At 47.6% G+C, this 14,413-nt stretch overlaps 1 protein-coding gene across 1 annotated transcript in view; it reads right to left on the bottom strand.

The window, feature by feature from the left end:
- Window positions 1-9,655: 9,655 nt before the first annotated feature.
- The window catches only part of STK3 (serine/threonine kinase 3), a 271,704-nt gene continuing 266,946 nt past the window's right edge, over window positions 9,656-14,413 (bottom strand). Inside the window, exon 11 of the mRNA XM_075549446.1 lies at window positions 9,656-10,681. Coding sequence (XP_075405561.1) covers window positions 10,523-10,681 — 159 coding nt within the window. The 3' untranslated portion in view covers window positions 9,656-10,522. The remainder of the gene's footprint in view (window positions 10,682-14,413) is intronic.

Below are 14,413 nucleotides of genomic sequence, written 5' to 3'. Positions count from 1 at the left end.
AGTGGCAAAACTTATATCTGCCTTTGAAGACTTCCAATCTGTAAAAGAGGTAAGTTTGCCTGCCTTTCTCTCTCTCTCTCTCTCTCTCTCTCTCTCTCTCTCTTTCACAATCTTAAGAACAAAGGAGGTGCATTTGCCTCAGATTGGACAGGAGGAACCCAGTTGATAGGAATGGTTCCTGACTTTGTCTCAGAGGGCTGCCTTTACAGAGCACCGTCTGGTTGGCTTCTGGGGACAGAAGCCTATTGTCTCACAGCTCTGAAGGCTGCAGGTCCACAATCAGGGTGTGGGCCAAGCTGCACTCGCCAGGAGGCTCTAAGGAGAACGTGTTCTATGGTGTCCCCTAGCTTCTGGTGACAGTTGGTGATCGCTTGTCTGCTAGATCACTCCCACCTTTGTCTCCACATGGCGGTCTTCCTTGCACCTTCTTGGGACTCTTCTTGGTTTTATAAGAATGCCGGTCATCTTGGATTAGGACGGACTCTCCTCCAGTATGTGATTCTGTGAACACCTTCAAAATCTCTATTTCCAAAGAAGATCACCTTCATGGGCTAGAACTTAAAGGGTTAGAACTTCAAAATATCTTTTGCAGAGGGCTGGGGATTTGGGGTGTGGAGGACACAGTCAGTCCCTAAGAGTTACCTAGATAACTAGTGTCTATTTTTGTATACTTACCTAGCAACCAACCAACCAACCAACTCACCAACTCACTGCCATCAAGTCGATTCTGACCCATAATGACCCTATGGGACAGAAAAGAACCACCCTTGTGGATTTCTGGGACTGTAACTCTCAACAGAAATAGAAAGCCTCATCTTTCTCCAGTGGAGCACCTGGGGGTTTCCAACTGCTGACCCTGAGGTAAGCAGCCCAATGTGACACACCATCAGGATGCTCATTGCTTAGGGGAAATGTCGGGGCACCCTGCAGGACATCTGGATTCACTGAGGAAGACTAGAAAGCCAGCAACTTAATAGATTGGTGTGGAATGGAATTCATTTTTGCATGAACAACTTTAAAAACATGCTGTTTGGATGTCTGTGACTGTTTGCCACATCCCAATTTAAATCACATCCCAAATCAACATTTACTTATTAAATCAATTAATTTACCCTCAAAACCGAAAAGCCTGGTGGAAACATTTAAAGGCCCAGGTTCATTAGTCCACCAATAAAAGGCTATTAAATCAAAATATGGCCAGCGAGTCCATTCCAATGTGTGTGACTCTGAAGGTTTGCAGTGTTGAAATCTTCATCGGAGTCACTAGCGGGGTGGAACTGCTGACCTTGTGGTTAGCTGCCGAATGGGTAGCTCACTACTCCACCTGGCATTCTGCTTTCAAACATCAGATCCTAAGCAGATAACTTGCGCTAGTCATCGGTTGCTGTGCTTCTAAAACCAATTCCTCTATATTTCCAGAAAGGTCGACAGGGAATGAATGCATGAATTTGCACACAGGTTCATGAACAATGAAAGAGTTTTGCATTTCAGATTCCTCAATGTGTCTTGTTTCGTTACATCTTTTTTTCACATCAAATATTTCTGTTCCAAGTGCTATTATGTCTGTCTCTTCATTTGAATTGTGTGTGTGTGTGTGCCAGGAATATTCGCTTTGTGAGCAGCAAAGAGAGCTGGTGGAAGAAATGGAAAGGCTGAACACGCACAGCTGCAGGATGGCCCGCCGCCCCAACTGAGCATGTTCTGTGCACACTGGAACATTCGAATCAGAATATGAAACGCCGGGAGCTTTCGTATCAGGTTTTATTTAGCTTACCCCCAACTAATTACAGTTCACCTTGGAAAATTCTCCAGAGATTTGAAAGACAACTAGTCGCTCGGTTTAAATAGGGCCAGACACTGGATTTCCCCCTAGAAAAATGCTAGCTCTCCTTTGCTTTCTAAGTGCTTGCTCATAAAATGGAATAGACTCGTTTTGCTACTGAAGGAAACGGACAGCGTGGCACTCTTTTGTAATTTGGGGGTGGGTGGGTGATTTTTGGTGAAAACTTGTTTCCATCATGCCAAAACTCCAGGTTCCTTCTGTCCTTTCTCTTTCCCAGTTGTCATATGTTCTTTGGGCATCTGAAGGGACTTGTGACTCTAAGAATAGACGTGGAAAGATACCGAGAGGTTTACCAGTCGGAAAAGACAGCGGGCGTCCAAGTAAGAAGGACGGTTTAGTCAGAGCACGCTATAGTGAGTGAGTCAACCGTGGTCACTTACTTCTGGAAGAGACTCCAAGGCCAGCAGGGGACGGGAAAACATCAGAGAGGGAGAAGAGGAAGTCTTGGTGAGTCTGGACGGGAAGCTAGAGGAGGGTGAACTAGAAGCAGGGCATCAGATGCGATTGGCTAGGGGAGCAGATTTGGCTTCCTATCATTGGTCCTAGGAGGACCACAAGGTCAGCAGTTCAGAACCACCAGGAGAAAGACGAGACTTTCTACTTCCAGAGTTACAGTCGTGGAAACTCACACGGGCAGTTCTTCTTTGCCGTATGAGTCAGAATTGACTTGATGGCAGTGGGTTGGTCCTAATTTCGAAGTAGGGTCTGAAAATCCAGGAAGCTCACAGCTACAAGGATTGTTGTTTGGCTCCCTGGAATGATAGCTGAAGACAGTGGTTTAACTGGAAGTGGCGGGGCAGATGGGGAGGGGGACCGCAGGGCTCATTGCTACAGGTTGTGGGCCAGCGTTTTCTATCCGGGTTGGTCATTTTCTGCTGGTTCATACAGTCTCTCAAAAGGTTGGTGAGGGCAGGAGATGTGAGGGCCAAGGATATCTTGGAGTTCTCTACCCGACACGTTGTCAGGAGAGACCGGTCCCTGGAGAAGGACATCATGCTTGTTAAAGCTGAGGGGCAGCGACAATGAGCAAGGCCCTCCAGAAGCTGGGTTGACGCCGTGGGTGTATGCACCAGTGGGTTGAAGAATAGGGACAATGGCGAGGGCTGTGCAGGACGAGGCAGGGGTTCATTCTGTCGTGCCTGTGGGTTGGAACGGACTCTATAGCACCTAACAACCACTACCCAGGTAGGGGTTATTTCGGTCTCCAGGAACACCCTACCCTTGAACTCTCCCATGGAGGTAGCAGTTAGCTTAGAATCCACACATGCATGATTCAACAGGGCTCTAAACCAGGATCTAAACAACGAAGTACCTTCTCGCATATCACCATACTTGACATCTACAAGAACACCAATAGATACAAACGCTACACACGCTGGTGAAACCAGAGCTTGTGAAAGTACTGTGGAAGATTTATACCTCCAGAGAGTTCTTTTAGAAGATCTCTTCAGTTTTTATAGAGGATCAGAGAAATGTAGATATGCAGTTCATGCAAACCTATAAAGCTATTACAATAAAAATTTGATTTCTTGCTTCCTGGGGCCAAAGGAAATTGAGAAACCCAGCCAATGGCATGACTCAGATTTGTAGGAAGAAGTAGTGCTAGAACATTAGTGAAACACAACTCTTCTGAACCATTTGAAAGTTAACGGAAGGTTTTCAAAGTAGGGCAATAGCTATTGGTCCGAACAATGTCTGTCCAGTAGAAATAAAAACCTTGAAGAAAGGCAAGTTTTGCTTACCTAATGTGTTCGTCTGGGTTGACTAGGGAAACAAATTCATAGACACTCAGATGAGTATACGAAAGAGCTTTATATAAAGAGTAATAGTATCTTAACAAAGACATCCCAGCCCTTAAGTCCAGATCAGCCCATATGTGCAGATCAGCCCAGTCCAGATCAGCCCAGTCCAGATCAGCCCATATGTCCAGATCAGCCCATATGTCCAAGACCAATCTATAAATTCCTCTTCAGACTCACGCAACACCTGCAGTGACGTCAGATGCAGGAAGGTCACAGGCCAGTGGATGGAAAGTCTAGTGAATCCAGAGGTGGTAGAAGCATCTCAGTGCTGGCGTGGGTCTCCATGGGACTCCTCCAGCTCCAGGGCTCTGGCTCCATCAGCGTAGCTCCATGTGATTTGTTAACAGGAATGCCTTGCAGGGAAACAAGCAAAGAGTGTATCTGGCCTCCAGTGAGCTATTTATCTCTTTGGCGCCTCCAAATGAGGTCATCATCAAGCTGCGACCTGATTGACAGAGTAGACTCCACCCCTTCCTCAGGTTGACAGTACGTTATGTAACTGCCATACCACACCAACTGACTTTCCTCTATGTAGAAAAAAATGACCAAGTTGAATAGAATAAACTTTCTGATTCTAATGTCTTTAGAAATTATAATAAATCTGCTGATCAATGAATAACAGGGCCCCTTTCTTTATTTCTCCAGAAGCAATCACCTAAATTAAAAGGAGGTCCTGGATGATAGAAATGGTTACTGCTATTGGCCGCTAACCAAATGGTGGGCCCCTCAGAAGAAAGGCTTGGTGCTTTGCTTCTGAAAAGCCAGCCTTTGAAACCCATGAGGCGCACATGGTCTACTCAGACCCTCCTGGCGTCTAGAGGCCCCTGGTCGGCTTGCCTGGGATGGCAGGCTCCTTCCACTTGGCCTATTCTCTCTCTAGGGTAAGGACTCTAGGAGTCTTGGTAGCCCAGCTGCTGACTCAGCCAGCTTCTGCAAAGACGACAGCCATGGAAACCTGGAGTAATTCTACTCTGTCACATCGGGTCACTGTGAGTTGGAATTGACTCAATAGAAACTTTTTTTTAAATGTCAAAATCTTTTTTAAAAATAAATCTTTTTATTGGGGCTCATACAACTCTTATCACAATCCATACATACATCAATTGAGCAAAGCACCCTCATACATTTGTTGCGCTCGTCATTCTCAAAATTCGCCTTCCACTTGGGTTCCTGGAATCAGCTCGGTTTCCTTTTTTTTATTCCCTTCCCCCTCCCTCCCCGCTCCCCCCTGGTCCCTTAATAGTTTATAAATTATTATTTTATCTTATCTTACACTGCCCGGTGTTTCCCCTCACCCACCTTCCCATTGCCCATCTCCCAGAGAGGAGGTTACACATAGATCTCCAAGATTGGTTCTCCCTTTCTACACCCTCTTCCCTCCCAGTGTCACCACTCCCACCGCTGTCTGTCCTAGATTCCCCGTGTTTCCAGATCCCTACTGCACCGCTGTACATCCTCTAGTATAACCAGATCCGCAAGGTAGAATTGGGGTCATGATAATTGGGAGGGGAGGAAGCGTTCAAGAACTACAGGAAGGTTTTGAGTTTCATTGTTACTACACTGAACCCTGAGTTGGTTATAGAGAAAACAAAACACCCTTTCTTTTTTTGGGGGGTGGGGAAGCTTTCAAGACACTAGAACTCTTCATACTGAAGAAAAACTATCTTTTTGTAAAACTCATCTTGGGAGCGTAAGTCCCGCATCCTGCTTGTTGTTCCCCTCACATACAGAAAAGATGTCATTCATAACATGCAGGTTCCACTGAAGAGTGAAGAGGCACAAATGAGCCATTAATGCCCCCACCCACCCAAGGTTCCATGCCCAAGGTTCCATGGAAAAGGGAGTAGTTGATCCTCTTTCTATGATAGAGCTATAAGCAGGCTTAGCAAGCAACCCCGTCAAACATTCTAGGGCCAGACCAATGCAGTCTAGAAGAAAATGCCGAGATTTTAGAGTCGGACAGGCTGGTGCTTAAAGCTCATGCTGGCATTGGCTGACTCTGTGACCTCATTTAATTTCTCCTTGTCTCTTTTCTGAGAAAAGCAATATGCATCCTGTTGTGAAGATTAGAGATATTGTGTAAAAAAAAAATACATGGCTGAGAAGATGCTGGAAACTAGTTGTTGTTGGATGCTGAGAAGGATGGACTATCTGGTTAATGATGTTACACTGCTTGAGCTAATTGTATTTAATAAAACATTACTTATTATTAATTATATGTCGCATGCTGATAGAAATTATGGTGAGCAAGATGCATAAACACCGCCTTTGTTTACAGAAATTTTACACTAAACTAAGAAGATACATCGAATAATAGAGAAGTCTGAATTACGGTGCTGGCACAGAATCCTGAAAGTATCATGGACTGCCAAAAGGCACACAAGTCTGTCTTGGAAGAAGTACGGCCAGAGTGCTCCTCCCAGGCAAGGATGATGGGACTTTGTCTTATATACTGTGATGGTTACATAATTTCATGTCAACTTGTTAAATAGGTTGTAGGGGTGGAGTCTAGCCTGTCAATCAGGTCAGCGCCAATGATACCTCTGGGTGGGCATGGCCTTCTCCTGAGGATTCTGGGAGCTCCTGTATTCCTCCCTGGATGAGGGGCACACTCTCGAGCTTATGGACTTGATCTCGACTGGGCTGGGATGTTTTCTTATTATACAATTACTCTTGGATATAAAACTCTCTCTTACACATATATATGAGCGTCTCTGGATTTGCTTCTTTAATCAACCCGACTAACACACATACTTAGGGTATGTTGGGAGGAGAGACCAGTCCCTGGAGAAGGACATCAAGCTCGGTAAAGTGGAGGGCCAGGGGAAGAAACAGGTGGGTCCTCGGTGAGATGGACGGACACAGTGGTTGCAACAATGGGCTCAAACATAAGAACAATGGTGAGGACCGCGCAGAGACCAAGCACTGTTTCTGTTGAGCCCGGACTCGCTGCCATTTCGTAACAAGAAGAAACTGGTGAGGTGGGAAGTCGCGTGGTTGTGGGAGCCAGGGCCCCCCAGAGCAGCGGCGGGAGAGAGTTACACACGCTGGCCCGCTGGAAGTCTTGAACACTAAGGAGTCAAATTCATTTTGAACTGGGTAAGCGGAAGGGGTCAAACAAGTAAGAGTTTTATTTTGGGAACTTCAAGTGAAGAAAATGGTGGCAGTGGGGCTAACGGTGCAACCCCGCACTGGAAGAGTGGGGAGTTGGCTGCCTTCTCCACCCCCGGGGGATGTACTGCATCAGGTCACCTGCTTCCTCTCTTGGGGTCTTTCTTTTGAGCAGGAAGCTGGGATTACTTTGTGGGGTTGAAAGTCTTTTGTGAGGACCGGGAGCAGTGGGGCAAGAGACTGGCCAGCTGCCTATAAAACTTGCTTGCGTCCAGGTCTAATCAGATTGCCACACATTCTTAGACCCGATTCCCTGTCTTTCATGCCAAAGACAGTGTATCTGGCACTCCAAAGTAACGTTTTGATGGAATATTGAATTAAATGCCTGTTCCAATAACAGTTTAGTGATGCCGTATAACTCCGATTTTTTAAGTGTTCTATTTAGAATATCATTAGTCGTCTGAGGATTAATTTTAATCATTAACATGCAGGATAGGAAACGAAAATAGCATTGCTTTTGAATGTTAATATGTCAGCAATTTGAAAAGATTTCCTGTGACTAAGTGGAAAACATCTTACCGGTGTATTATGTAATTTCCACTAGAGCAGCGACACAGCCCCCCGTGTGGAGTGTGACTACAAACCCTAAGGCTGAGACTTGGGGAATGAGCGGAGGGTAAAGCAGGGCACCCATGTGAAGCGACGGGTGTCACATGCTCACACCAGCGTCTGGCACCTGGTAGGTGCCTCAAATAATAGGTGTGATTATTTTGAAATCCATTTAAATAAATACATTTCCTTCCTCAATTTATATTGGCCAAATTAGCCCATATTTCTAACATAAGGATATTTATGTCCACATAAGCCGTGCAAGGGTATTGTATGTCTGTAGCAATGCGTCATCTAAATTCATTCAATCAAGCACACGTTCTCTTCTACAGGACAGTCTATACGACGGGGCTGGCTTTTCAGAGATGAACCCCTGACTCATCAGCTTCCATGACATTCACAGTACTGTATTTATTAAGGGGCACGGGTGTGCAGAAAGTGCATCTATCTATGTTTGGTACATTTTCAGTAACCAAGGTTAAAATAGTAAGGAGTTTCTTCTTGAACTCATTAAAATAACTGGAACACTGCTTTTCTTAAGCATCATAATTCATCAAGATTTAATACGCTTGAAGATCTCTTTCATGGCACTGGACTTTTATCATGATTTCCTTTGGTGGGGGTGGCTGGGGAGGGCAGGAAGTAAAAACATTGGGGGAAAATTTTAAATACTAAAATAGATATGAATCTAAATGTTCTGGAGATTCCTCAGGTTCTAAGACAAAACAATGCCATTGCTCTGAACCCATAAGAATGGTAACGGGTCTCTTCTAATTAAGTTGCACCAATGTTCTAATATTACAAACTGGAGAAAAATCATCTTTTTAAGGTTTCTTGGCTTTTTCACATAGGTGGTTTTATTTGGAGGAGAGCAAACCAGTCATTTGACTTAGTGAAACCAGGCAAGGTGCTTAGTCCAACCCCCAGCCACCAAGTCCAGGCTGATGTTTCTGAAGCAGCGAATCTTTGCTCAATCGCCACGGCTTTCTCGCAAGGAGCGGCTGGTGGATTGCGGTCAGCAGTCAATCTAATGCCTACCAGACAGTGATGCAGGCTACCAGGTAAGTGAAAAGAAAAACCATTCAGGGGACAAAAGAATAGCGTATCTGATAGATTAGCTCATCTGACTGCCCAGAGAGCCCCCAATAAAGTTGTGACTGACCCAGCTATCACAAATTCCACCTTCCTTTTCAGTAAGCTTTCCAGTATTCGACCACGATCCATGCCACCCGATAAAGTGCATCCAATTACATTGCAACAGACACAAATGCCACACAGAGGCACGGTCTGGGGCATAGGCACCATTGTGTGTCGGAGTGAACTTGCAGCACTTCCAACCCCTGTGGCGTAGTGGGAATGCATTGGGCTCCTACCTTCAAGGCGAGCAGTTTGAAATCACCAGTTGCTCCGTGGGAGAAAGGCGAGGCTTTCCATTCTGATAGTCTCGGAAACCCACTGGGGCGGTTCTACTTGTTCACTAGGGTCACGAGGAGTTGGAACCAGCTCCCTGGCAGAGTTGGGTCTCATGTATTGTGGGAGCCCCTTCCTCTGTCCATGCACGCAGAAGGCTGGGACGAGCCCCCTGCGGCTCCCGAGAACGAGAGTGAACGAGAATGGCCAGTGGCTAGTTCTCAGCTGCTGGCTGGTGAGCCCTGTAAGACCCTCAGGGCATCTTTCCTGGGCTGTGACCACTGATGGCAGAGACTTCAAAGTGGGCTCCCTGAGGAAGACTGCAGCAGGGGGGCACCCTGCCAGCCTGAGATGGGTCTGAACATGTGTGGGAAATGCCTGGGGAATAATGCTAACTGTCTGAATCCACCTTCCTTCCTTGGGGAAGACAGCACGTGAGCTTTGAAAGGATGCAGAGCCAGAACCGGCTGGCTGGCACAGTGCCGTTTATTAGTCTCCATGATTTATATCGACCAACAGACACACAGCAGAACAAATGCTGTCCAGACGGCCAGATGCAGCTTAGGGAACGACTGTCCCGGAGCAGTCCTACAAACGCTCGCGCAGCTTGGACAGGAGCCCCTTTGTCAGGGTGTCATTGATTTCTTTTTCGTTCAGTCCCCAAAGATTGCGTGGTTCAGTACTAATGTTTTTGCTGTCTCATCATTATCCAGCCTAAGATATTTACTGATTCCCAGCAAAAAGACAAATATTTTTTTTTTATAAAAAGGCTTCTGATGACAGAACGTATTTTCAAGAAACAAATTGAGTGAGTTTATTATAGTGTGACAGGGCTTAGCTCTCAGGCCTACAGGTGGAACATGAACATTGACAAACTACATTTGTCTTAAAATTTCATTTATTTTAAAAGATTTGCCACATTTTTGGGGGTGGCATGCAAGGGTTCAATTGTTTTCTTTGGTTTTAAACATACATAACTCTACACACACACACCACACACACGGGGGGGGGGGGGGGCTTCACAAGGTCACGGAAAAATAACATTACCACTTAATTCCATTTTCCCATGAATTTACTGAAGCCCCTCCTGTGGCTAAATTGGAAACATTCGATACAATTTTAAAAGGTAGAAATGGAATTATTGCTTCAGAATAAAAAGGGCCTGGTCCCGGCCGGTGCTACTGTTAATAATGCTTCACTTCCGTTGGAAAATGGCCCTAGGAAATGAAGACGTGTGCCCCAGAGCTGCTGGCATTGAGTGGGATTCAGATGAACACCACCAGCTCTTAATCAGCTCCTACCTTTACTGACGCTCTCCTGATCGTGTCCTCCGCACACACGATGGCGTGGCTATCGCATAAATAAATAAAGCTCGCCTACGGGATGCAGTATACAATAAATAGGCTACTTGATGTGATGACATGTTGCCCTTGGGCTGCACAGGGAAGCAGGGCTTTGGCATTCGAAGCCTTGTTTGAGGACGCTGGTGTGTGGCCAACGTGCGGCTGACAGGTGGGGAGGAGAATCGGTTTCTGCCATTTTCCCCACTTAGAAGAGCAAACCTACTGGCTAGAGCGGTACAAGCTGCTTTGGGGAGTTTGCCTGGGTGCATCCACTCATGATTAGATGGCCTTTGACCAGCTGTAGAAGGCAAAGCTTAGGGATTCAACAAATTCACGAGTCCTTCGATCCTTAGTGGTTTCTTGGTCTCCAGGTGGGCTCTGGGAGCAGAGAGGGGCGTGCGGGCTCAGAAATTCTGCTGCCTTCTTTTCTTCGCGTCCATGGCGTCCAGGATGGGCTGTCTTTTTGCCGTGTATCTCTGGCGAAGCTCTTCTATCTCTCGTTCCATCATGGGGTCCAGGGCTTTCAACCGCATCTGTAACTCTTCTAAACTTAGATTCTTCAACTGGAGAGAGGGGCGGAGGGGGGTAGGGAGAGAAAAAGGAAAACATATTAATCAAGTACCTCCACCGTAACACTACCTTCCCTGTGTAGGCTCGGGCCTGGTAAGTCTTAGCACGCGCATGTTGGCAAATTCTTTACAACAAAAAATAACCAGCCAGATAGCTGCTGAGCAACATATTACAGGATGCCCTGAAACACACAGGGGTAGTGGCGTCCACTCATATTTAATACTGGAATTCATTCACGGAGGAGCCTGGCGCCTACATCGGTGAGAACCATCATTCGCAACAAGACAATCAGAGCCTCGGCCTTTTCAGCAACAGCACATGAGAAAAAGAAGCTGATGAAACATGTCTTGTTGTCAGAAGGCAGGGCGAGCAACGCCCCGTACACATCAGTGGTCTCTCTGAGGCAAGTCCATCAGCGCCGGTTCCCCACCGCACGTTTTGCTCACTCCTGCCCATGCTGCGTGTGGACACTGAGTAGCTACAGGCTAATGCCGGCATAACTTGTGCTGGGAAACCAAGGTAGGTGTGTGACTCCTTTTATTGCCACCGGCGCTTCCTTGGGGTGCTCTGGACCGGCCCCACGTTGTCCCTGAGGTCTGCCTGTAAGTTCCTGGCACGCCACTGTCCCTCATCAGCCCTGACCGACTGTCAGACGCTTATGCATCAGGAGCCTGTGCTGAGACCCCAGAATGTGACCATATCGAATTATAACCCATACCATTCTGAGTTTCCCCGATGGTGAAATTTAAAACTGTCAGTCAAAGAATTAACCCGGATATGTAACACCGGGGTTCAGATAAACTGGGGTGCTTAATCTGTGATGTGAAATCTCCCAAACCGCACATTTCACAGGCCTGGAGAGGGGAGAGGCTCCAGGGACGTGGCCAAAGTGCAAGTGAAGCGCCTGCCCCTGCCACGGGCACATGTCACTGGCTCTGCTGGCTCCTGCGGGGACAGGGCGGCGCCTCCTCTGCTCGGGCCAGGTCTGTGGCACCCTGAGCTCCACTGCACTACTTAAATAGAGCAATAGCCAGACATAGATATCTCCTGAGAAGCATATTGTAGGTAGGCCCTGAAACATATCCTCTAATACTTAGGCCTTTAGCTTGTTATTATATTTTTTCCTTGTAAACGTTTCTTTAAAGAAGCAAGCATGAAAGCAGTGACAGCAGGCGGGTGAAGACTGCCGGCTCCGTCACCAGTTTGCAGAGCCCGCACTGCCGTAGGGCAGGAAGTCAGCAGGCCTGGTGGGCTGCTCCTCACAAGGTCAGCAGTATGGCAGCTCAAACCTCCCAGCCACTTTGGCCTCCCACAGGGATCGACAGCCCTGGGAATCCACAGGGCTGGCTCTACCCTGTCCTGCAGCATGGCTCTAAGTCAGGATAGGTTTGATGGCAGTAAGTTGGCTCTATTTGGACCTTGGTAGGCTGGAGCTCTGGTGGTGCAGTGGACAAGCAACTCAGCTGCTAACAAGGTCAGCAGTTCAAACCCACCAGTCATTCAGGGGCATTCTGCTTCAATAAAGATTATGGCTTTGGAGACCTCACGGGCAGCCCGACCCTTCCTGTCGTGTTTCAATGAGCTGTAACCAAGCCTATAACATGGGGTTCACCGTGGTGGGCCGAATCAGGAAAACAGAGCAGCACGAAGTTCCTTTGGTGCTCTTGGAAACACGTACATTAAATGGGAAGAAAAGCTTAGGCATTGTAAGGGAGCTTTTAGGCGCTGACGCAAGGCCCTGTGCACTCAAGTCCTATAGTAGGTGGTACGAACGAAAGAGCTGCCCGTGTGCCACTCTCTGTGTGCTTGTGCATTTTCCTGGGAGCACATGCGTTTTTCTTTATGCACAGCTTCAGGAAAAGGAAGGAGTCCTCATTCATGTAATGGGGGACCAGAGAGCCAGGATTCCCTTTCAAGCACAAGGACGGCACTGGCCCTTGAAGAAGCAGGTTTCGGGGAAGGGAGCCCTCAGAGCACTAAGGGGGCCCAGGTTCTGTTGAAGAAGAAAAACTAAGGTACCAGCAATAGAAGGACTCTGGGGTTGGGTGGAGGTCGGCCCCAATACCAGGCCAAGCAGGGTCTGGGCTGCAGGGAGCCCTGGCGGTGCAGTGGTTAAGTGTGGCTGCTAAGGGAACCGGCCGGCGATTCACCCGTCGACAGCTGCAAGGAGAAAGTGGTGGGGCTCTGCTCCCATACGGACGTCAGCTTCGCCATCGCTCTCGCCAGTTCTACACTCTCACAGGAGGTCCCTGTGAGCTAGAGTCGCCTCAACGGCACCTAACCACCACCACCCACACGATCCAAAACTTGGTTTTAATGATTCCACTTGTAGTCTTGTCCTGATTTTCCCAAGGCAGTTAGTTGTCTGGTGTTTCTTTTCTGAGGCAGGCCAGGAGGCATTCTTTCCTACTCACAGCTCACTTTTAAACCAAAGTAGCATTTCTTAGCTGGCTCATCCACCCTGTCACCAAACCTGGCCCTCAGTGGCCCCTGCTTCCAAAAATCACAGCTACTTTCGACAGAGAAAGCTGACAAGGCTGAGTCAGAGTCTGAAGGAAAAGAGGCGCTCCAAAACCATTGCGCAGAACGGCAATATTCTGGACACCAGGCCCCTGGGAGGCTGGCGCTGAAGGTGCGCACCACGCACTGGGGGTAGGAGGCTTCAGGGGTGAGATCTGCCATGCTCTTCTTCAGGCGTGCATTTCCTAAAGTACAGCTTGTCAGAGTATCTTGTACACACACACACACACACACACACACACACACACACACGCGTGCGCACGTGGCCAACAAGCTAACCCTGACCCAGGTGCCAGGGCAGAATGGGGCATCCTAGGGCTTCCATGGCGGGATTTTCAAAAGCAGACCACCAGGTCTTTCTCCTGAAGCCCTTCTCAGTAGACCTGAGCTTCCGACCCTGAAGTTATCAGTTAAGTAGAAGCACATTATTTCCACAACCCAGGGATTTACATATAATTGTGAGATACTGTGTATTCAAGGTGCATCTGTTAGATGTGTTCTCACTGCTACCGAGTTGATGCCGACTCACAGCCCCTTATAGGACAGGGTAGAACTGTTCCTATTGGTCTCCAAGATTTTTACAGGAGCAGAAAGCCTCATTTTTCTCCCTAGGAGTGGCTAGTGGTTTTGAACTGCTGACCTTGCAGTTAGCAGCCCAGTGCATAGCACAACACCACCCTTTCAGTTTAAATCACAGTAGGGTTACAAAATAAACTGGAGGGGGCGGTTTCTGGAAACATTCCACAAGATTAGACAGGCAATGAGGCGAACAGCCCAGTGCAAAACCCACAGCGCCACTAGGGCTCCTTCTTGGCGAGCTGAAGAGCGCACGCAGACCTGAGAAAGACATGCCCAGCTGCTGTCTACACAGGCCCCCACTTCACGTCCTCTCAGCTCACGGTCATCTTCCCCATCTCTGAATTCCTAAGGTAGTATCCATAATTCAAACCGCACGGTTTAGTATTTTAGAGTCCCTAGTCACGGATTTGTTTTAACACCCCTTTTATTGCGCCTTAGATGAAAGTTTACAAAGTAGCTTCCCATTTAACTGCCGAATCTGTCCCAACACTGAGACCTGGGTTGTCACCCCCACAACGTGTCAGCACTCTCCATCCCCACCCCAGGCCCTCGTGTCCATTTGTCCAGTGTCTGAGCCTTCCTGCCGTCCCTTCCTTCTGTAGGATACATACCTGTAAGTGGGACTG

This window comes from Tenrec ecaudatus, chromosome 5 (assembly GCF_050624435.1).
Source record: "Tenrec ecaudatus isolate mTenEca1 chromosome 5, mTenEca1.hap1, whole genome shotgun sequence".
Taxonomy (NCBI): domain Eukaryota; kingdom Metazoa; phylum Chordata; class Mammalia; order Afrosoricida; family Tenrecidae; genus Tenrec; species Tenrec ecaudatus.
Note: the sequence above shows the minus strand (reverse complement) of the source record. Positions and strands in the feature narration are given on the sequence as shown.